This window comes from Orbicella franksi, unplaced genomic scaffold (assembly GCF_964199315.1).
Source record: "Orbicella franksi unplaced genomic scaffold, jaOrbFran1.1 SCAFFOLD_37, whole genome shotgun sequence".
Taxonomy (NCBI): Eukaryota; Metazoa; Cnidaria; class Anthozoa; order Scleractinia; family Merulinidae; genus Orbicella; species Orbicella franksi.
Window position 1 is genome coordinate 112,512 of NW_027671075.1, and position 24,889 is coordinate 137,400.

At 36.9% G+C, this 24,889-nt stretch overlaps 1 protein-coding gene across 2 annotated transcripts in view; it reads right to left on the reverse strand.

Annotated features, from left to right (window-relative positions):
- LOC145477258 (dynein axonemal heavy chain 6-like) overlaps positions 1-24,889 on the reverse strand; it is a 100,613-nt gene that overhangs the window by 69,758 nt on the left and 5,966 nt on the right. The window contains exons 4-15 of one of the 2 annotated variants that reach the window (XM_081455497.1): positions 21,643-21,697; positions 21,369-21,503; positions 20,915-21,053; positions 20,207-20,348; positions 10,770-10,959; positions 7,156-7,340; positions 3,173-3,281; positions 2,810-2,930; positions 2,509-2,660; positions 1,890-2,042; positions 1,606-1,707; positions 1,171-1,320 (exon numbers count right to left, since the gene is read on the reverse strand). In XM_081455497.1, the coding sequence (XP_081311623.1) occupies positions 1,171-1,320; positions 1,606-1,707; positions 1,890-2,042; positions 2,509-2,660; positions 2,810-2,930; positions 3,173-3,281; positions 7,156-7,340; positions 10,770-10,959; positions 20,207-20,348; positions 20,915-21,053; positions 21,369-21,503; positions 21,643-21,697 (1,633 nt within the window). Of the gene's footprint in view, positions 1-1,170; positions 1,321-1,605; positions 1,708-1,889; positions 2,043-2,508; positions 2,661-2,809; positions 2,931-3,172; positions 3,282-4,878; positions 5,273-5,303; positions 5,778-7,155; positions 7,341-10,769; positions 10,960-20,206; positions 20,349-20,914; positions 21,054-21,368; positions 21,504-21,642; positions 21,698-24,889 lie in introns of those variants that run through there. The other variant, XM_081455498.1, reaches the window with a different exon arrangement.

Sequence of the window (24,889 nt, forward strand, 5' to 3'; positions counted from 1 at the left end):
TCGCCGTAAATTAAATATGCAGAAATCCAGTGTGCAAAAATACTGTTCACTTTTAAAACCTAAAATTCCCCTAAACAGGGCACCAAATGAAAGAAATACGAAAGGAGGTTCAATAACAATAAATTTTCATTCAAGCCGAGGTGAAGAAACATATTTAAAAGCAAAAAATGTTTAAAAAATTTCGCAGGCATGTTTCGCTGCACGACCATGTGTTCAAATGACATTAATTCTTCACGCAGCCCAAAGTGAAAGCTCTGAGTTTCTCCAGACCACTTTTGCAGTCATTTTATCAGCTGTGGCGTTACCAATCGTTCCAAAAGTTGAATTTTACTTCGAAGCAATAATGTACATTGCCATTTTTGTTTTCTTAAGTCCAGGAAGCTGCTTTAAGTCTGTGATCTGTATTCAAAACTCACTTGACAGTGCACGGATGGTCATGTTTTCGCGGCGGTTGAAGGAAGGAAAAATTCTTCACCAGAAAGGTTTGAGGACTCTGTATTTCTTGATCTTCCATTCTGAGGCCACCTAAACATTAATTTGTATTTTTCTTTTCTATTTTAAATCCCAAAGCAGTAATTTCTCTGTGTTAGGAATGAAAACAAGGCCTTTGGAGTTTGTAGATTTGGCCCGCAGCGCACCATGATAACCTGCACTTTATGAACGCACGATTTTAAGAAGAAAACTGTATTTCTAGGACCCCTAAAGTCCTCTAAAAGTATGCTTAGTAGGTCGATTCTGAAAATCAAAATGTCTTCAGCGAGGGTATGAAAGGCTATTTGCCACACATGCTTTTTTTCAGGCAGTTACGGGCGGCACGGGAAATTGGAGGGGTTTTTCTCGTGGGCGGTTATGGGCGGCATGGGAGTCAATGGGTTAATAGGGGTTCGACTGCACCCTAAGTAATACCAAATCAAAAAAAAAATCCAACTGTATTTTTCCATTTCTTTTCATCTTCCTTTTTTGGAGAATGTTGATTATGCTCAATTATTGTTAATTAATACAGTAACTATACAGTAATCTATAGTCATCTTGTTGAGGAATTCATAAAGACAAAGTGCTTACAATATTTATATAAACATACCATAAAATATTCTACCATACTGGCATCATTTAAAGGTAAATGGCTGTAATATAATATTCTATATTTATGTACATGTATGCTGTGTATACCTGTGCTTTTTGTTTCACTTCTTTAACTTCTTTGCCCAGGGTAACAATATCTTTATCAATATGTGTGCACATCTTGTCAATATTGGCATCCCTCTCAGCCAGTGACTTGTCAATGACATTACGGACAGCTGTGACAGTTGGTCTTAGGGTCTGCAAGTAGATGAAATCAAGTCAGCTTGTGCCTTTACCTGTACTGAGTCTATATAAAATGCATGCATGTAGGTTGTTTAACTAATTTGCTCAAGTACCTCTTTATAGAAGTGCATGACTTGAGAATTACAATTTAACCCAGTCAACATCTTTCAATTTTCCACCTTTTTGGAACATAAATAAACATAAGTCTACACATGGAAAGTCAGAAAGAATACACAAAACAGTTTATTTTACAGGTCATACAGTAAGTACATAAGCTTTAATATAAGTCAACATTAATACCTGGTACACAGCAAGATCTTCAGGTGGTGTTGGGACTTTATATGTCTCAATCAAGTCGTACAGCTCTTTGACAACCGTGGCATCTCGTTCAATGTCATCAACCTATTTAGAGTACAGTAAATTGATAATTACCAAAAACAAAACTACTACACTTAATTCTGGGATGGTATAAAAGAGTTTGAGGTTATACATACAGTGACAAGTGTAACTGAAAGGCCTTTCCTACAAGGAAACAAAATTCCAAGGCCTTCTACATTGTACCTTCTTAATAAATAGAGACTTACTTTCTCTTGAATGGTGTCAAGAAATGTGAGGCTTTCAACATACTCTACTGTGCTGCTGGGAATGGCTTCCAGTTTAAACTGGGCATCTTGACAGAATTCCATCAGTGTATCAGTTCTCTTCTTGGCCAACTTGGGCAAAATGTCATTTATAACCTATCACAAAAGTACAACAGACCTTGTATGTGATTGTGATTTCTTATATAATTGTCAGAAATGGAAATAGAAGGACATCTCTCAATTTGATTTTTTTTTCTCAGACATTACTACATAGTTAAGCCTTGACTCAAGAAAATATAAAAATAATGTAAAGGAGTCAAATGACAATAATTAAAATAACTGTCAAATGAAATGAACCGTTTTTAAAATAATATAGAACTCTGAACAATATATTAATTCACAAATTCACCTGTACCCATCAAAAATGAAATCTGTGCTCTTAACTGATCAAGGTATTGTACTTGCTGCTATCGAGGTTCAACTGGCAGTGCAAAGATCTCTTTGCCACCTTTTGTTACCAACCTCACTTGAGGTAATTCTGAGAGCAACATTACATATTTATTTTGAAAAGCCCTTTTGGGATTAATAAAGTAAGTATGTATGTACAAGCTAATTTACTAACTTCCAAACACTTCAAGGGGGATGGAATTAGAACTTCCTTAAGCTTCTTGCAGTCAACAAGGATCATGCCAATTGGCCTTTGCTCCAGGATGCCAACTGCTTGTTCGTGCTCACTGTTGTATTTGTCCAATGATTCAGAGAAGAATGTAACATCTAAATTTAGACAATTAGCAAAAAGAGGCAAGCAGTTAATTGCATGTAAAAGGTAATCAATTCATAAAAAAAACTTCATTTCCTCCATATTAAGCAATCAGTAAATGAATCACCACATACAGCACAGCATGCATAATAGTTTGTATTACCATGTTCTTCCTGTCTGATGGCATCCAGATCCAAACTCTCATTCTCCTGGTAAAACTGGCGATAAGGTTCAAAGGTACTGGCATACTGCCAGGCAGAATCAAATGCTGATGAGATGGCATCCTGAAAAGACAAAGAGGAAGAATAACTGGAATGCAGTCAGTTTAACGCGAGTATTTTTTAACCAAACTGCTACACTGCTGTTACATTGCCTAATTGTTAAATCTGAAGAATAAGTATAATATTTTACAAAATATTTCTACATTGGGCAAAAACTCTTGCCACACAGCTGTGAAAACATTTTAAATTATATTTTCATAAAGTGCCGTCTGAGTCAATCATCGCAGCAAGCTTAAATTACAAACCTTGATACTCTGTATAATTCCCTGAAGGTGTCTGTCATCTTCAAACATTGTAGCTAAGCTTGGCCCATCACCAGCAGTTTTCTCCTCAACTTTACCATTGATAAATGGCCTACACGATGTAAGAACACACCATCAGTTCCTTACTGTTGATGGTCATTTTCTTTAATCTACAACCATTTACCAAGAGAAGGGAATTTCCAAGGATTTATTACTGGTGACAGCCCTAAAAAAACTGCACATTTGAAATTCTCAGATTGAGATTTTAAGCTACATTGTACCTCATTTTGATGGTGTTCACAAGAAAGAAAAAAATCTGTAATTTTTTGTTAACAATCTGTTCCATTCTCAGAGGAGGCGGCATTATTAAATAGGCCATGTGTTCTCTGTAAGCAGCAGTAACCAGCTGTCTACTGATCCTGAACGTGCTAATTACTGCCGGGCTTATTTTGAGTTATTATTATGATTTTTCATGATTAATAAGAAATTTAAACGTAAAAAAATCTTTAAGTTTTATGAGTTCTCTTTACTGGTACCTTTTCATTACCTCTCCAGGCTAGTCATTTTAAATTCAGCTTAAGACTGAAACAATTGAAAGGCCGCGTGCAAGAACGTCCCCTAGATTTTTTGGCCATTTTGAAAGTGTTCAAAAATAGCTGAATTTTGGCATGTAGGCTTCGTTTTACCTGAGAAACATTGCTCTGAATTTTTTTTGGCTGGGGCGCTCTTCGTTCTCGAGAAATAACGTATGCAAAAAGCTCAGTTTTCCAAGCGGCATCTTTTGGAGATCTTTTGTTGAACAAAAAAACAAAATATCTGTGCGAAAAGTAAACTAATTTATACCAATGGTAGAGGTGCGAAATTGAATAAATTAAGATTAAGATAGCTGTTCAATGTTCATGTTCATTCCAATGAGGTGTCAAACACTGGTAATGAGTTCAGTGACTGTTCAAAGCCTAAACAAATACTTTTGCGCGAATGGAGTCTGACTGTGTGTTAAGGCTCGGTTTCTTCTTGCGAATCCACAACATTTCGTGGATCAAGCAATCGAACTTTCCCTGACATTTCTTTAGGATCTTAAAGTTGTTAGTCAGGTCACCAACTGTATCAACTCGGTGTTCATGACGTTTCGGTGTCATCCTGGCACCATTTTCAAGTTAAAAAATATTTGTGCGAAAAGTAAACTAATTTATACCAATGGTAGAGGTGCGAAATTGAATAAATTAAGATTAAGATAGCTGTTCATTGAACCTGACTAACAGAGACTCCATTCAGACTCCATTCAGACTCCATTCACGCAAAAGTATTTGTTTAGGCTTTGAACAGACACTGAACTCATTACCAGTGTTTGACACCTCATTGGAATGAACATGAACATTGAACAGCTATCTTAATCTTAATTTATTCAATTTCGCACCTCTACCATTGGTATAAATTAGTTTAAAAAAACAAAAGAAACCTTATTATTTTGTTGAACAGCAAACAGGCAGACTGTTTGTAGTGTATTCCACTGAATCTTAGCTGTCTTAAAGTCAAAGGAAAATAGTATATAGAGCGGAAATCTGGGAATAGATTGTTTACATCGGTTATTGTGACGTAAACACAACACGTGAATCGATCGAGCGGCAAACGAAATACCATCGAACAAATAAGAGATGTGCCGCATTAGAGCTCTGTCAACTAATATCTTAAGCATTGTGTTAAAGTACCTTGTATGCCTGCCTGGTGGTTGAGAGGCATCATAAAGCCTCGATAAACCCGTAAGTCATCAGCACGTTTTAAAGAACCAAAATGTGTTCTGAAACTTCGAAGGTAGCTGATATACCGTAATCGTGTTATCGGCGTTCGAAGTCAGATCGAGCCAGGCAGCAAAGTCCAAGAGCAGTTCTTGCCCAAGAAAAATACCCTCTCGTGAGTTGTGGCCCATTTGCCAAGCGTTGCTAGTGTCAAAGTTTGGAAAGCGAGAACCGGTGTGAGAGTAATAAAATTTGCCTTGTATCGACCGCCATGTTTTCCCGCGCACGAGGTGTAAAGACCCTTCCCAGCATGCATTGCGATCACGTTCTGCTCGCGTTTCTCGAACTGGTAACTAGATTGTTTCGGCTTTTTTCATTTGAAGATAATAATGGCTAACAAGTAGCGATCGATTGTAACATAGATCTGTGATCCAGGTTGCGTTGATTTTATTTCATATTGGCATGATTTGTAGTGTTTTGAACTTCTGGGATCAGCGGACATGCAGATGTATGGAGACCCGTACGTTGCGCAGAAGGGTTTTAAAATTTGTTAATCTGTTAGGTGGTGCGTGACATAAAGCTACGATCGCGTTTGTCGAAAAATATGTATTTATCTCGTGATTTTTAGCCATTTAAGACGTTGCTGTATTTGGAAAAGTGCTTATTTGATGTTTATTTGTTTAGTGCAGATAATCATTGTCCCAGATAACCAAAGTAAGTTCCTGATGTTAACACTATTTTCCGGCCGCCATATTTTACCTATCTAAACCTGAAATTAACAATTTTTAGCTTATAAGTTGCGTGAAATTAACATTTTGCTGTTTTCTAAGTGAAATCAACATCCTTGCCGTCACGCGTTAACGTGAAATCAGCATTTTTACCTATTTAGACCTGAAATCAACATTTTTGAGTTTATACGCTGCGTGAAATTAACATTTTGCTGTTTTCTAAGTGAAATCAACATCCCTTCTGTCACGGGTTAACATGAAATCAACATTTAAACCTTTTTTGACCTAAAATCGACATTTTTGAGCTTTTACGTTGCGTAAAATTGACATTTTGCTGCTTTCTAAGAGAAATCAACATCCTTGCCGTCGCGCGTTAACATGAGTCAACATTTTAAGCACTTTTGACCTGAAATCAACAAATTTGAGCTTATATAAGCTGCGTGAAATTGACATTTTGCTGGTTTCTAAGTAAAATCAAAGTCCTTGCGGTCGCAGCGGGCCGATCCTTTGTTATAATAAACCGAGGCAAGACTTCGACTTATAACAAAGGCTTGGCTTGGCTATTATAACAAAGGATCGGCTCTGTTTATCATAACAAAGGCCCGGCTTCGTTTATTTGAAGGACTCGGCGGGAAAAGGGCGTCAGGTATTTTAATCAAAAGTGAACTTTGTCGAAAACGCTCCAAATTTCGCATGCAGTTTCGTTCAGGTATGTTAAGCAATGTCCCGTAGTTTTCGTGCTAAAGTTCACTTCGTTCTCGAGATATTGTGTACGCAATAAACCACTCGGTTTTTCCAACCTGTGTGCCTTTTTTGCATACGTTATTTCTCGAGAACGAAAAGCAACCCAGCGAAAAAAACTTCAGAGCAGTGTTTCTCAGGTGAAACGAAGCCCACATGCCAAAATTCAGCTAGTTTTATGCACTTTCAAAAATGGCCGAAAAATCTAGGGGACCTTCTTGCATACGGCCTTTCAATTAGGCAATCCCCAAAGTCTGAACTACTCTCGGCACATAATTTTGTAGCAACCAAACTCTCATAATTAACTTGAATGAATGAATGACTGACTTTAGTTAGCTAGAACATAAAAGACAATTATTGCAATTTTTGCTAATTAATTCTGTCAGGTTCATTGTTCTTGGCCGTGTTTTTAATTTGTTAAGGGTTTCTAACTTTCTAAGGTCTTCACTCAGCTTTGCCAATGGTTTAGGCTTTAGATAGCTTAGGCTGTGTTTGCCGTGAGTTACCGTGTTGAACCTGGGTATGGTTAGGTCTGGGTTTCTCAGCTATGGCACTCAGTAAAGTTACGTTCTTAAGACATGATGATTTTGGCATGAAATAAAGGCTTCATGTGCCACTGATAGAAACCCAAAAAATAGTCTGTCATTTTTAATTCAGGTAGCTGGGAAAATATTCAGTGCCATCTACTACAAAGCATTCTCCTCTGACTTAACTTTCTAGAGAATCAGCCATCCTGCACTAGTTTTAAGTGCACCTGAGATTTGGTATGATTTAAACTTACTGAGTAAATGCGTCAAAGTAAGTATCAGGCACCAAGTTTTGTACACTAAGGACAGCATCTTGAAATTTCTTGATAACTTCTCCCAGTCCATCTTGAAAGTCATCTAATCCAGGGAAAAATAGCAGTGCTTGAGGCTCTAGAAGCAGCTCTGTTGTGTACAGTGGATGAAGTTCACCTTGTTCATCCTGATACAAAGAAGAAACATGCTATAGTTACCAGTAACCAACTAAAGGGTATGTTGTAGCTTACACATTCTAATAATCACTAGTATTGGTCCTGCTAATTGTCAGGCATCTGAATAAATGAAAATGGAAACCAGACAAGATTACTCTGCATGACATTTCTAAACTACACCAGCCATAAGGGATTTCTATTAGTACCTTACTCCTTCATATGGATACAAAATCAGTAAAGCAAAAATTGTACCAAAATGGTACACTACTACAGCTGCTTACATTGGTCAATGCCCACATATGAATTTTATTTCTTTACAGCTAATATTTCTTATTAGTATCACCCAACTAGTGGACTAATGCAAATCATGCATTTTAATTGGCTACGCTACTAGGGGACTATTACTAATAGTCCTCGAGTAGTGAAATTGGCGCAATCGAGTGTGATGCTTTCTTTCGTTACATTCCCAAATAAATATTTCTTCAACTTGCATTTGCCAACTTTATTATTGCCTTTTCTGTTCGACTAGTTGGGTGATACTAAAACAATTAGACCCTTCGCCCTCAAGGGCCACGGGTCTAATTGTTAAATATTTTACATGTACTACAATATATTTCCATTACTCTTCCATATAAAATGTGTGTAAATGCCCTTTACAGTGTAAACAAATGAATTGAACTGAATTGAATTACATGTGCATTTACATTCATGAATTCAATTCATTTTGTAGAAATATGAAAAAAAAAAAAACCCGAGTTCAGTGACCCCCACAACATTGTGGCTCAACATGCTAGAATAAAACTTTAAAATTTAAGGTGGCTCATGACCGCCACCAGTGCAAATTTTTAAAGCTTTGTTAAAACTTGAATTTTGACGTGCTGATACAAATCAATAATAAAGATGCCAACCTAAATGCTGTGAAATCCAAGAGATCACCAATACACCTTTCCCGCATTCAACTTCAGGTGACACAAACAATAGCACCAAAACCAGACTGTAGTGGACATATTCATATATACATGAACATTGTGCACTCTCTATATTTTTGTTTGCACTGCCCTCAAATTGGCACCTTTGTTCATCAGAATGTAAGAAAGGTCTATTTTCATACCTTCTTGACCCCCCAAAAAATGTTCAAATTAAAGCAGACCTCCCCCAATTTAAGCAGTAAAATGCATCAAGTGTCTAAAATCAGTCAAAATATGTGAAAAATGTGCACTTTCCTTCATACTGTCCAGGGACAGGTTGTTCATTAAGTGATTAAGGTGGCTGAACACAGTTATTGATGCCTGTGTTTCATTCACCTTTTCTCTAAAACCCTTGATCTATCGGTCCTCAAAAATGGCCACAAGTTAGTTAACAACATAAACTTTGGTTTTTTAATTGTGAAGCTGACGCATGTGTCGTTGCCATGGCAACATGAATAGATGTAAACAGGCCTTTAAAATCGGTTTTGTTTATTTGCAGAAAATCTAGTCATTAGATTTTCTTTATAATTTGCATGCAACAAGTTTGTAACGATTCTCACCAGTTAACACCATTTTGCTAATAATTTAACAGAGAGATCTTTAATTATCCCTTGTTGAAGGTTCACTGGAATATCTAGAATTTCCTTTGTTAAAGTTCAATTATTTCCGATACTCCAGTTACTTATTTCCTGAATAATTTTTGTGCCAAATTTCGTGAAATTCTAATGAGTGGTTCTTGAGAAATAGGCGTATTTCCGAGAGTGCAATATTCATTCAATCGCACTTTTTTGACTAACTACGCATGCGCTGCATTTAACTGGGTTCTTTCGGTAGGAAAGAAAAAGCTGAGAATTGCTGGGTTGTTTACATCGTTACTTTTTCTAACATATCTTTTTAATAAAAGACTAAAGCCATCAATACGTTGTGTTCAATTATAGAGAAAAATAGCACAGATACTGCGGGTGTTGAGTAAATAAAATGATCGCTCTATTGACGGCATGTTTGTTTTTGCAATCCTTGTGCGCGCGCTGAATTGTGTCAGCAAAAGCGCGCATGAAAACTGTGTTCGGCCACCTTAAGCTAACCCAGGATTAGCGGGAATTTTGATTTCAGTTTTGTAACTTTTTGGTGAGGTTTTCTGTAAACTTATATTGTTCATGTTTTTGTTTTAAATACAAAACACATATTTAATACTTCTGTAAGCTTTGAATCCTGGGTTAGCATTAACCAGATTTCAAACAACCTGGCGTGGCAAGAGATTTGGAGACCTGTAGTGGAGACCAGGAGATTCAGTCTGTATCTGGGAGACTCCTAGCCACTCCCAGGTGTTCAATTAGTTGGGACGCAGCACGAAAAACGGCATGCAAAGAAATTAAAAAAGTGTGGTGAGAGGAAGCGAAAGAACGCCTGTGTGCAAACTTAACAAAAGGTTGCTCTGGTACACCAGGATCTGGTGTACCCTCTGATTTGTCAATTATGACAGATTTTCAATTTGACAACACTCAAGCACTACTGACAGAGATGACGCAGTGTTCAAATCTACGATAAACAACACGCTAAAAGATTTTCCCCAAGTGGAGTGCCTTCATGAAGAACAGAAGGATTGCATAAAAAATATAGTCAATGGAAGATGTCTTTGCCTTCCCACTGGTTTTGGAAAGAGTTTAATCTTTCAACTCTTTCCATGAGTAATGTCTTCGATGAATGGAACAGACGGCACTCTCTCCACGATCATTCTGGTTTGTCTAGCTCTCGTAGCCACAATGAAAGACCAAGTTGAACAGTTGAACAAAATAGGAGTTGCAGCAACGGTAGTAGGTACTGAGGAAGAAGCCGTAAAGAACCGAAAAGTGCGAGATTGTGTGTGAATACAGTTCATGACATCTGTACATTTGTCATTCTGTTTTTGGTATCTAGACCTTTTGCTTTGCAGAGTTTGACATCTAGCTGTGATTTGCCATGCTGTGTTTATACTATTGTTTAGGCTCATTTCTATTGCAAGATATGTTTTAGTCTCTAAGTATTGGGTCCCTGTGGGTGGTCTATAAGTAGGTGGAAGAACCTTTTGTTAAGTTTGCCCACAGGCATTTTTTCGCTTCATCTCATTGTGCTTTTCTAATTTTTTCGTGCGCTGTTTTTGTGCTGTGCTCCAACTAACTGAACACCTGGAAAATGCTAGGAGACTCCCAGATAATCTAGGAGAGTTGGCATAGAAGCAATTTTGATGCAAGTATTGAAGCTCTAACAGTATCGTATTTAATTGTTCTATAGAACAACTGAAAAAATGCTGGATTAAACTGTTGTCAGCCATCTTACTTTTGCCAGTGTTTGGGCATGAACTTTGAGAAAACTCTTGTGGCAGCTTGTGCTGAAAATTCCACACTGTTTGATTCCAGATTTAAGAAATTTGTTCTGTTTCACTTCTCAAAGAATAAATTGTGTTGCATTAGTAGGTAACAGTACAAAAAATACCTTTTGCTCCACACCCTCTCCCTCAGCTTTCTCTCCTTCTGACCCTGTCTCTTCAGTTGTTCCCTGGATTTGCGAGGGGCTGGGTGTGTGCTGCAATTGTTCCTCTAGATAGTTGAGCAGAGTGGCTACCGAGTTTGCTGCAAGGACGTGCATGGTATTTACTATCAGGTAGTCAGCAAGCCGGATAAAGCTGTGAATAAAAATAATTCATAAGCACAACTCCTTAAATGATGATAATTATAGTCGACTCTCAATAATTGGAACCCTCGCAAACTCAAACGTCACGCTAACTCGTACCAAAGTCGATTTCCCCTGGATTTCCATCATACATTTACTGCAATTTTACCCTCGGTAACTCGAACCCTTGAAAACTCGAACCTCCCGCTAACTCGCAGCAATTTTCATTTCCCTTCTGGTCATTTTCTATATGATTTTACCCTCAATAACTCAAACCAAGTCTGTCAATACATGACAAGTCAAAACAAACAGTTTACTTCAGTCTAAAACACTACATTTATTTTGAAGCAGCCATGTGAAAAAAATGTTTACAGTTCACAGTTCCTGGACTTCTTCTTTCCTTTGTTATATTTTTCACATTACGTTACATTCCGATTCATACAGTAATTTAGAGATGCATTGTTTTATTTTCACTTGACTTCTCTGTTCTGTAATTAAATTTGATTAAAATGTGCACTGCATGAATAGAAAAACATGCAAATCTCAAATATTCCAGTATAAGTATCAAGTAGCTCCTACCTAATTTGCTGACTTATTAAATAACTTATTTCAACATATTAAATTTTACGACATTCAAAGACGACAAAAATTGAGCAAAACTAAGCCGGGTCAATGGCTCTATCTCATCAAGCTAAGTATCAAATTTTCCTTTTTGTTCATGTTTTTATATAAGCGCTATGCAGTTGTAGTCTTTAAGTTTATTATGCTACACTTCCTTTACTTTACATGTTACACCAACCCGCTTTGCTTGAAACAACCGTCTCCTTTTTTCGTTTGTTCACATTCATGCAGCAGCCACACAGCGAAAAAGTTAAACGATTTTTTGTCCCACTTTGTCGCGAGTCAACAAGATTCCGTCAGAAGAAATCGGTGTTTATTTATCACTCTGCCTGGCTTGTGTTCCTTTAAACCACCAACAAAATGAACACAGTCAATGCGGCCAATGCTTTTGACCTAAAATGCCTGTCACTAAATGTTAGGTCTTAATAAATCAATCAAATGCTGAACCGCTTTTCAATGGTTACACAGACAAAATAATCATGTTATATTTTTGCAAAAATCATACTGCTCCAAAGATCTTGAACCTATCTGGGAAAACAAATCGGGTGGCAAAGCTTTCTTTAGGCACGACACAAACCTTAGTAAAGTGTCATAACACTAATTAACCTCTCTGTGAATTTGAAAGTCGAAAAAGTCATTCCAGACAAACAAGAAAGGTTCATTATATTAAAACTGTCACTGGAAGAGAATGTTATTGTTCTCATCAACATTTATGTACCAAATGATGTCGCCCAACAAGTTGCTTTTTTCAAAAGACTAACCCAATAACTAGAGGAATTCGCGCAAGATACAACTGTAATTGGAGGAGACTCCAACTGCACACTCACCTCAAATGACACAAGAGGCAGAAAACCTATATCTAGAAAATCAGCTGTCATCCAAGAAATCAACACACTTTGTGATTTGTATAACCTGGGTGATATATGGCAAAGCCTGAACCAAGACAAGCAGTGTTTCACATGGACAACTAAATCGTTTAAAATTCAGTGTGTAGTTCCAGAAAATATCCATGCCCCCCCCAACGGATGGTCATTGGAAATTCCCAGGGGTATGGGGGGGGGGGGGGGTCAGAGGCTAAAATTTCCGAGGGTGGGGGACTCAAGTCTAACCCTTTTTCCAGAGGGTAGCAAACAGTCTGTAATGAACAAAATAATACTTGCGCAAAATTTTTTAGCAATCGAAAAATAAATAAATTGAAAACAAATAAATCACTTCTCCATTCACTTGAGCTTGACCATGTCTTGTCATTAACATTTGCGTTTTCGCTACGATTTTCCTGCTATTATCCCCAGAAGAACGATGGCCTGTTGTACACAAAACCGAACCGATACAAAATGGCCGACTGCAAAATTGATCTCTAGATCCCTGGCCAAGTACCTCGTACTCACACCCATGCTTCCGCAACTTATGTTTACATGAGGTCACCAGAAAAATAACAAAAAAACAAAGCACATTTGCTCAGGCAGTACAATCTTGACTTTTCCAAATATTATGCGAGGTTTTCTTCTCTGTATGTTCATGTTTTGTGTAATTTCTAGTTCCCTTTCCTCACTCGCCCTTCTGAAGGCTTGGCTGCTCATCCAGTAATTTTACTTGCAGACGATTCTACATTGCTTGAATGTCTGTATCAGCTAAGGTCAACGATGTCAGATGGAGGTATAAATTATATTACATGTTCATTAGCACAAATCATGGAAGACATGTAAGGTAAAGTACAGATGAGACAAATTAATCCCATTCCTTTTTAAATGTTTTCAGCTGCGTTTTCCATAAGTTTATGTTCACGTTTAACAAGCCTGTCTAAAAGGCTTACGTTAATTTACAGTTACGGTTTTTGTGACATGATCGAGAGTCTTAAGCACTCAAGGAAATTATGAACATACACTACGCCACAACAAACAAATTTAGCCGTATTTTAAATTAATATTGCTGGAAGAAACCAAACATTGTAAAGATTTTTTTTCCGGATCAGCAAAAGGATAAATCTTACATAACATAGTAAAGTGGTATCTCGTGTGGCCACAAGAAAAAAGTAATAAAAAGAATTGGTGGTAACTGTGTGAGCTGTCAATTTTTCACGTATAAAACAACTTTGAACTTCCGAGGGGTTCTGTAATGAGGGTAAAGAAAAGACGGAATTCCGGAGGGGAAGGAAGGTCTTCACAAACCCCTCTGGAACAGAAATTCTGAGGGGATGGGGGTTTAAAATGGAAAAACCTTCCGTGGGGGGTATGGATATTTTCTGGAACTACACAATGTCACTTAGATTTTTCTTAGTTTCACAGGAGTTAATTCAATTAGCAAAGAAATGCGACATCATCCATGCACCTGAATCTAATCACTCCGCTGTGTCACTTGTTCTCCAGTCTAATCACCTAAACCGAAAAAGAGGACCTGGCTTCTGGAAATTTAATACAACCTTGATGAAGTGTACGTAACAGCACTTAAGGTGGCTGAACACAGTTTTGGTGTGTGCTTTTGCTCATGCGATTCAGTGCGCGTACAAGGATTGCAAAAAACAAACATGTCGTCAATAGAGCGATCACTTTATTTGCCCAATGCTCACATTATCTGTGCTATTTTCCTCTATAATTGAACGCAGTGTATTGATGGTTTTAATCTTTTATTACAAAGATATGTTAGAAAAGGTAACGATGCAAAGAACCCAGCAATTCTTAGCTTTTTTGTTGCTACCGAAAGAACCCAGTCAAATGCAGTGCATGTGTAGTAAGTAAAAACATTGCGATTGAACGAAAAATTGCTTTCTCGGAAATACGCCTTTTTCTTGAGAACCACTCATTAGAATTTCACGAAATTTGGCACGAAAATACTTCAGGAAATAAGTAACTAAAGTATTGAAAAAAACTGACTTTAACAAAGGAAATTCTAGATATTCCTTTGGACCTTCAGCAAGGGATAATTAAAGATCTCTCTGTTAAATTATTCTCAAAATGGTGTTATAATAATAATAATAATAATAATAATAATAATAATAATAATAATAATATTTAGTGAGGGAATCCAACTCGCCAAAGGCGGTTTTCAGTGGAGCCCTCCTGTTAACTTGTGAGTATCATTACAGGCTTGTTTGCATGCAAATTATAAAGAAAATCCAATGACTAGATTTTCTACAAAATCAAGAAAAGCAATTTTAAAGACCCGTTTGTATTTATTCATGTTGCCACGGCAACGGCACATACACCAGCTTAATTATCAAAAAAACAAAGTTTGTGTTGTTAACTTGCTTGCTGCCCTTTTTGGCGACCAAGGGATCAAGGGTTTTAGAGAAAAAGGTGAATGAAACACAGGTATCAAAAACTGTGTTCAGCCACCTTAAGATAAACATTTAAATCTTTAAGGAGAAATACAACAAGTCTCATGATTTAGGTTTAAAATGGGACCTCATAAAAATGGAGATAAGAGGTTCCACAATCAAGTACTGTAAACAAAAAGCGAAAAATATCAAGATGAAGAAAAATTACTGCACAAAAAAAGAAAATGACCTTCAAGCCAGAGGGGAAAATAACCTGCACAACAGAAACATCATACTGGAAGTTCAATGTGCTAGATCATGTCTCAAAACTAGTGAGACAATCTCAGATAGTGCAGAGTGTAATTTACGGCTCTGATACAGTAGTCACACAGGTCCTCACCCATGCCGTTCTCTCCCTTAGTAGTCAACTAGGCCTTTTCCCTTTTGCAGAATATGAGCAGACAAAAACTTGATAGGACATAATCTCAGCAGTGTGTATGTTTCATGTTTGTGTTTTCTTTCAAGGCCCGTTTGTCAAGACGGTTTTAAATTTATCGTGGTATCTTATGTTGAGTTTCGTTCATTTTGTAGCAAATGTGACAATTTTACTTTTCACATCAGCGTTTGTAATTTGATACTTTTGTTTTCCTCGCCAATGTATGCAACAAGATACCTTTGTTTCCATGAAAATGTAAGAAAGATGTCTATTTTTTTACTCACTGCTGGAGATAAATGAAATATAAAAGTTAAGTATCTGCTGAAAAGTTGAAGAGGAACGATTTTGTCTTTTTTAAAATGCAAATTTTCATTTCACCAATAAACAAGAACTAATCTAATTATCAAATAGTCACGTCAAGTCACAGAATAGTGCGTTGTTATTCTGTTGCCAGCTTTGGTGTTAACAATAAAACCACGTCAAACTAATACACAATGCTATGGAGTAATACTACTGAGGAGTGTTTTAACAAGAAGTATTGAAGGAAGAGATCTTTACTTGACCGAAATTATATCCCACATCAGTGAGCGAGTCACCTCATCGACTGATAAAATTAGGGTGCGTTCCTTGAGGATGATCTGGATCCGGATCAGTGATCCAAGATCACTCAGATCATGGTCATCAAAGGAACCGATTAATCCACTCTGGTCACAGATTCATTGATTCCTTTGATGCACCATGATCCGAGTGATCTTGGATCACTGATCTGGATCCAGATCACCCCAAAGGAATGCACCCTTAATTGGCGGTTTCAGTAAGTGCCACGGAGTCTGCTGCAATAGTAACGAAGTTTATTTTGTCACAAATTTACTAGTTTTACATGTAACTAACATGGGAAAGTTTCGGTTGAATATGAACTTTTGGCTCTCTTTCATAGAAGAGGAAACAAACAAGCTGCTAAGGAGAAGCAATCTGTTTCCATTCTTTATTTGAACCCTGGCAAAACACACAACAGACGACATTTCTTAAATCGAGCTATGGAAGAATCCAGAAGATACGAAGCCACAGTAGTGTTCTTTGCAACAAAAAAAGGAGAACAGATGTTACCTGAAATATAGTTGCTATCCCCGGCCAAAACGAGGGTGTGGTATCACTCATTACAAAAAATAAAAAAAACGTGCATCTGAACTCGAGAACAGAGTTTATCATACTAGCAATGCTAGAATGCATGCGTCTTACATGTTATGTTCTACCACAAGGAAAAGAACTCAACATTCGTGGGTCCTGTATGAAATGAATCTTTCACCTAACATATAGTCAACTTTTGACACTAATCTGTGCATGTGTTTGAATCAAAGTGCTTTTGCTCTTAAGAGAAAAGCACCACAAGGTTAGCATGAGATTTGCAAAACCATATATATATTTTTGTCATGTTATCAAAGGAAGTAAAGCTAGTATAACACTTTTTGCATAATGCACAAGGGCACCTTTTAGCTACCCCACCCAGCCCCCCTTCCCACAAGGCTAAATGATTAATTGAAATTAATTAATTAAACAAACATTAAAGTTTACACCTTATTGTGTTATAGCTTAGTGCCTGACTGAACAGTAGTCCCCTAAACCATCCCAATAGTGCACTCTGCACTAAAAATCATGATGACGAAAACCGAAGGCACCATTCTACGAGGCAAAGTGAGATGACATGAAGGAGAATGCAACACAAAGTATTGCTACAGCTTAGAAAAATGCCATCACGATATTAAAACAGTCTCAAAACTCAAAGTTGCAGAAAATTGTTACATAGAAGATCAGATCAGATTAGAAGAAGAAAAAAAGTTTTATAAGTCATTATACTGCTCCACCTATATGAATCCCAAAATTTTCAAAAACTTGCCATTTTTTAAACCAGAAAACGTAACCACCACACTAAGCGAAGAAGAGAAGAGATCTTGTGAAGGATTAGCAAACGAAGAAGAATGCACAAATGCGCTAAAGGACTTCAACAAAAACTGGTCTGCCAGCTGAATTCTACCCAATCTTTTGGCCTGACATCTGTCGTGATCTGCTAGCCAGCTACAACTTTGCTTCTCAGCATGGTATACTTTCTATAAGCCAAAGACGAGGAATAATCTCGCTTATCCCGAAAAAATCCAAGGATAAAACTATTCTGGAAAATTTAAGGCCCATCTCACTTCTGAACGTCTAATACAAGATTCTCACTAAAGTTATAGCCAAGAGAATTGAAAGTCTTGCCAACACTAATAAACCCCGATAAAACTGGTTATGTTAAAGGCTGCAACATTGGGGAAAATGTAAGGCTAAACTACGACTTAATACATTACCCAGATAAGCTAAATCAAAAAGGTATTGCCATTTTATTGGACTTCAAAAAAGTGTTCGATTCCATTGAATGGAACTCTCTCTTAGAAACACTTCAGCTCTTCAACTTCGGCCATGACATTCAAAATTGGATAGAAATTTTCTATAATAATGTTACTAGCTGTGTTCTGAATAACGGTCATGCTTCAATGTTTTTCTCCCTACAGCGGGGAGTCAGACAAGGTTGTCCGTTGTCTGGCGTTCTCTTCGTTCTCTGCATAAAATTCCTCTCTAGATCCACAAAAAATGATCCCACTATTAAAGGTATCCAAGTCAACAAGCATGAGCTTAAAATAAGTTAATGTGCCGACGACACAACAGTATTTGTTCGTGACTCTGTTACGAGTCTATTGAGGGTGTTAAACGATTTCAAAGAGAATTCTGCAGGGTTTTGATTAATTTTTTAAGTAGTAGGGCATGTGGTATAAAGTAGGCAGGTACCCAAATTAGTTGAGGGCCGAAGGCCCAAGCACCTAGGGGGGGTCTGGGGTATGCTATTCTGGAAAACTGTGAAAAATTGAACTCCCAGGAATGCATTTTCCTTGATTCTGGGAGGGAAATTCTCATTGGAGAGGTTAAGCATAATGTTGATGGTAAACGGCAGACGGCAAAAATGAAACTTTTGCCATCTCTCTTCAGCTGTGTATACAGTAGAGTGAAATTATTTGTATTTGCAATGAATAGTAGGAGACATTATTCCATTTTTGTGTGCTTTATTTACGGATTAGAAGAAAAGAACTCAAAATCAGAAGATGTCTTTACCGTTTGCCGTCTGCCGTTAACGTCATGCTCAACAGTGTTTCCGCCAGAGTGCGCCATTGCGGGAATCCTGTGTTACAATCAGAGATGGCCCCCAGAAAAATGAAAAAAGGGCCAATTTGGCCCTTTCTCTTTACAAGACTCCAGGCTTAACACAGGCATAATATTTTAAAAGCCATCCCAGGGCTCGAAATTGTGATCGATACGGTCGCCAATGCAACAAGCAGTTCATCCTTGGCAACCAAAAATTCTGGTTTAGTCGCCATAATATGGCATAATGGCGACTACATTTCTCTGTGTTGACAATCAATAACAGTTATTTTGTCACACATTATGTCCTTCTAGAGAAATCATATTGAAAGATCTTTGCTTCTAAACCATTCAACATAAGAAAAGAAGTCAATCCGTCCTTTTGCTTTGCTGTATTGATTCTCTCATATCCGAAAACTTCCAAATGGCTGACCGTGTTTGAAATCACCCTATAGTGCATTGCAACCCTTGATCATTGACTACATTATGTATGCCTAAGGATTGTTCTCTTGTAATGCATGGATCCTTCATACTACTATCTGATTCAAAAGAAACTTTATTGAGTGGAAACCCTTCAAAAAGCACTTACTATTAAATTTTATCATAGATCCTAATGAATTGCTTTATTTTCCTTGGTACCCTGATGCATTTTTTCCTTCTGTAGCTTTCAATTTAGTGGCCCCTTTCCTAAAAAATTGGCCCCTAAAAAAGATCTTCAGGGGCCACTTTGGCCCTCAAGTAAAATTTTCTGGCTGAAACACTGCTTAACCTCTCTAATTTGTCATTAGTACTCATTTACACAATTCTACTAGAATTAAACAGTGCTAGACATTATGGAATCGCTTGCTAAAAGTAATGCCTTACGCATTCCATTTTGGTTTTATTCTCTGGCACTTTTAGTTTTAGCAAAGCACCTAAGTCCTGAATTTATGTTTTTCTATTCAGCAGATAGAAAAGTAATTTTTAAGTCTGTGATGCAAAACATTTAGCTTTTTACAGGCTATTCAAATAACAGCATATCAAGTTTCATTGGAAATCTATGGCGGGTTCTTTTACTAGGGAATCACCTTAAGGTTATAAAATGAGTCAGAAAAGTTATCCAGAATCAACACCAATCTACCATTTACCATTAGCTACTATTACAGCTATTTAGCTGTCTGGCTGGGAACAGTTTCATGTAGTTCTAATAAACAAAGCCGCTGATAGACTGTTAAAACCAAACCTTGATAAATGTAATGTTAGCTTGATATCACATTTCCTAAGGGGAAACAAATTTTATTTTTCTTTTGGCTGTACATTATAACCAAGCACACTTGTTAGATTAACCTTATCAACACTGCTAAGAGTCCACTGAGTGCTGCTACTTCCAGGGTTAGGGTTAGAGTTTAGGGTGAATAACTAACTAAACCCTAAACGTTAGATGATGAAAACAACTGTGAATGAAGTCAACAGTGATAAAACAAAGGTACTAGACGAATTTATTTTCCATGGTGTTTCGCTTGTTTGTTTTACTACTGAACTCGATGAGTTAATTGATTCACAGTTGATGTACATGTAAGCTTATCATTAAAACTACAGCTGTATACATGTATGCAAACGAAAATTGCATCTGTGTTTTTATGTTTTAGTTTGTTACTCTGCAGTACTTGTAGTTCACTTCTGAAAATTACTAAAAGGCTCAGTGAACATTGGTGAATATTCACCTAGACTTAGTCTCAGTAAATTTTCACCAATCTTCACTTCACCTTCAGCAAATATCATTGTTAATTATTGTAAGATTACCTTGTGAGTCTTTTGCAATGACTTCTCTTATTGGCCTGTTCAGTATATGTCATCTTGTCTGGTGCATCACCATACATATCCATCTCATATCCACTTGGCATTAAATAAGAAGACATTGACTGTGCAGGACCCCCATATTCATCTGTCAAAAACACATGTATGACATGTTGGCAGAATAAAAGCAAGCAGAGATAACTTATTCTTGCTTTGGCAAACATGCATCAAACGTCATGGCAATAATGAACAATGGCTCCACCTTTTGGCTGTTGGCAACCCGTCAGCCAACTGTCGGCTGGCATGTTACCAACACATTACCAACAGTCGGCCTACAGTATTAGGTAGGCCAAAAATTGATCCAAAACACTTACAAGTGAAAACAGTAAAGAGACATACTTGACCGTACTGTTTTTTTACTGTTCTAGTTATTATGTGATCCAGTTTAAACAGCAAAATAGGGTGTTTAATCCATCTCCAGACCATTGGCTGGCAGTTGGCTGATATTCAGTCACCTGTCAGCCAACGGTCGGCTGTTAGGTGACAACTGGCTGACAGACGACCGACAATATCTTTTGGGAACTTTTCTTCACTTTTACCAACTTCGTAATATGGAATTCACATTTTAGTCAAATTTCATTTAGCTAATAGCTATTTAATTTTTGATGAAATACCAACTCTCTATGATTGTTGGTGCTATAATGACAAACATACCTGCATACATGCCCATGGGACTGTCCATATCCATAAAGTAATCATCAGGGGTAAACCCTGCCTCTAGTAACGCTGTCCGACATGCACTTCTTACAACTTCTTTTACAAGGTCACGGAACTCTGCCAGTCTTCCAGCAACCTGCAGGTAGAAATCAAAGAATTCATGATACTTCTCAAATATAAAGGAATAGAAATGATAACCAACCATTGTAGGTTACCAATTTTCCACAGGAAGCTTTTGATTAATTCTCTCATCATTTTTATTGTGTCAGCTGCAGTGAGTAAATTAAATAATCATAGGGAAAATTTCTTGCATTTTCTGTCAGTAGAGCCTATACTGTATTAAGACTGCAGGGTAATTGTTAATTTGGTAAATAAGACATGAATACAAAAAACTTCACAATATACTTGCACATCAGCAAGTCACAAATTAATGACAACCTAGAGTACATACTTCCTCCAGCTGTTCAAATTGAGCATTGCGGAACTCATCCAAAGTGTAAGTGTGTCCCTTCTCCACCCTGCACAGTCCCATGTCACTAATGCGGTAACACATTTCACGAACATTTAAAAGGGCTGGGCGCAGTGACTACAGAAGGAATAAGAATTTTTTTAGCATGTATGTAGTAATTACGTGCACCTACATTCTCACTCTCTGAATACAAAGTAAAACATTTGAGAAATTGATGTACTGGAACAGTTACTGTAAAATATTGAATAATACTTACTGCATTAACAATGAAAAGATTTTCCTGCAGCTGGTTTTTGCATTGAGTCACCTTTCTGTAATTTTAAAATATCATATAATAAAAATTATCATTAATAAACTATTTTACTCAAAGTGTGATCAATATTCCTTATTATATTCTATAATACTCAAATGTTTGTCAAACACTTAAATGTGAGTGAGTGAGTGAGCGAGTGAGTGAGAACTTTATTAAAGTGTCAAAAACCTTATAGCCTGGAAATAATACACCATATTAATTAGGGGACACTGCTAAAAAAACTATGCTAATACTAATATTAATACAATAAAAAAATAAATGACTTGAAGGGCATTATGTGCAGCATAGGATGCAGCCCTTACAGCCGGTGTCCATTAAGGGCCCATTAACTGATCTTTTTGAGCCATTGCTAGGGAAAATTTAGTCTCATATAACCTCATCATTTTTAGTTAGTTCAGAGTTATTTCATGTGTTTTAACTTTTTCCTGATCAGTAACACTATTGATGACGTCATCAGGCCACGCCCATAGTCATGTGACTAATACAGAAAAAATGCAAAGGCTCCCAGGCAAATTACTTTCCTGGGATTTTTTTCATTGATTTAGTATTTTAATTTAAATCCTCATTACACTATGCATTGATTTTGTTTAATTTCTAAAAGGTCTGATTTTGAGAGCATATCAAAATATTGAAAAATTTGTAATTTTCTGAAAAAAGCATGATTTCGAAAAAGGAATGCATAGCTATGTTGCCAACGTTGGCTTTAATCGAAATTTGTCGAAAAAGGCTGAATTTAATGAAAAACCACGTTTCCTTTAGCATTTAAAGAAACCGGAAGTGCGCCTGACATCTATTGGAAGTTACCCTATCAGCGCGTGCGCAGTTTACACTACCAGCGCACTTCGGTAAGATCAAACAAAGCCACACGGAGTTAGTTTTTCTCTTTCTATTGCTCTTGTTTTTCTGTCTTTCTCTTATTTTGTCTTTGCTTGTACTTTTTTTACTTTGCATTTTGCAAAACACAAAGAAAAACGTCTAAAATGTGAGCGAATTTGCAAGTTTTTGAGTTGTTTTTATTTTCCGCGCTCAGGCTGACGTAAGTGACCGGAAGTGAAATTTCACCTCCTTAGCAACGCGCGCAAGCGCGCGCATGAATCGGTTAATGGGCCCTTAAGCAAGTTATTATCCCTTTATCCCAATATTGTTAAACCGCCTGAGCTCGTCTTTCTTAATATTGCAGTCATTATGTATAAATTTCACAATAGACATCTACCATCTAAGTTTGATACTTTCTTCACTCAAGTCAATAAAAGACATAACTATAATACAAGAAGTGCTTCGAATATGTTCTATACTTTACCTAAAGTAAGAACAAATTATGGAATATTCAACATAAAATTTAAGGGCCCTAAAGTATGGAACTTAATTAGTGAAAATTTGAAAACCTTGTCTATTTCAAACTTCAAGAAATCAGTAAAAAGTGATCTAGTCAAAGATTATTAGTTACTAGGTTCTAATTAGCAGTTGTGTTGTTTTCCAATTTACCTGTAAATTAGTATTTTGTTCATCTCTGTCACCTTTCCAAGTCTTCCTTTTATAGTTTAATATATAGCTGTTATTGGTTACCATAGCTATTGTGTGCTCTTCTTATATTAATATTTTGTATTCATATATAACTTAAACTATTTTAGACTTCCTTCATAGCATAGAAATAGCGTTTTTCCTCTTCTTTTTTTCTTCTTGTGTGTGCAGTTGTGCTCAACTTTTCTTGCTGTCCTGTATTTTATTTCTATTTAATGCTGATGTTGACTGCTAGCCGCTATGGTTACTCCAGGCAGCTAGTACTCAAATTTTTACTTTTAATATTTTCATTGAAATTGTAACTTTTTTTTCTTTAGCAAGAGTGAGTACAAATAAAGAGATTGATTGATGATTATATTCTACACTACATTCAAGGCTGCTGCCTAATGGGCGCCCGGTTGCCTGAGGCGCCTAAGTTGCGAGTGCGAAAAGTTCTGTTCAAGGAACCCAAGTGGGCGCCTAAACATGGAGTTTTCATTCCCATGTAATCTGTCTGATGACTTCAATCTTCTCATGAAATTGGTCAAAAAATCATTCACACAATAAATTAAACGGAAACAACAGCTACTCTAGGCCTGTTTTGCTTTTATCACGAGAAATATGAGCCAAAACATGGCAACAAAGTCTCTCACCATGCACAACACAGCCAAAAACAGCCACACTTGAAAATCGCCTGATTAATGCATTGCAAGCTCAGTATTGAATTTATGTACCTCATGTATGCCAATGGATTGTGTCTCTGTTGATGCCTTACTGATTGCAAAATAACTACTTTGATAACAAATATTTTTGGAATTGGAGAAATTGAAACAGATTTGCAAAACTCAAAACCAAAGCAACAATATAAATTTTTGTAAAAGAAGCTGCAGCACGTGCATGGATACACCAATTATTGAGTTTGTCTGACCATAAATAGTATTCTTTCTCAGTCATGACCTGATCACGTTGTTGAACGCTTTATCTCAAAACTTTGATTGATATTACACCATATTAGTGTCTTATGGAAAATCTCTGCCCCCAGACCCCTTCCCTGAATGTCCACAATTCCCCCCCCCCCATCTTCCCCAACCCCCCATATTGACCACCGCAAAGTTTATCCTGGGCTCCTAAAAAAGTGGCTTGGGCTCCTAACTTTTGAAGTTAGGAGCCTGAAGGGCTCCTTAAAAATTTCCTTAGGCAACAGCCTTGATATCACTATACTACATTTAGAAAAAGTCCTAAAAAAATATGCGTGCTGATTGGTTAAATATTGATAATCAAAGTTAACAAGATGTTTTCCTTTTTTCGCCACCATGCTTTCTAAAAGAATAGAAGACATGTTCTCTTTCTCTGTGTATCGAGTTATAGAAACACTTGTGAAAACACTTGTCTGTAGCTTGTGTTCCCACAGCATTTCTCGTTCTACCAAACTTGCACTTGTGTTTCTATAACTCGATAGAAACATGGTACATGTAATGCTTTCTTCTTCTTAAATACTATATATACTATATTACTAAGATATCATTGATCATCGCAGTTAAAGGCACAACTTAAGGGCCCATTAACCAATCTTTTCGAGCCGTTGTTTGGGAAAATTTAATTTCATATAACCTCATCATTTTTAGTTAGTTCAGAGTTATTTCATGTGTTTTAACTTTTTCATGATCAGTAACACTAGTGATGATGTCAT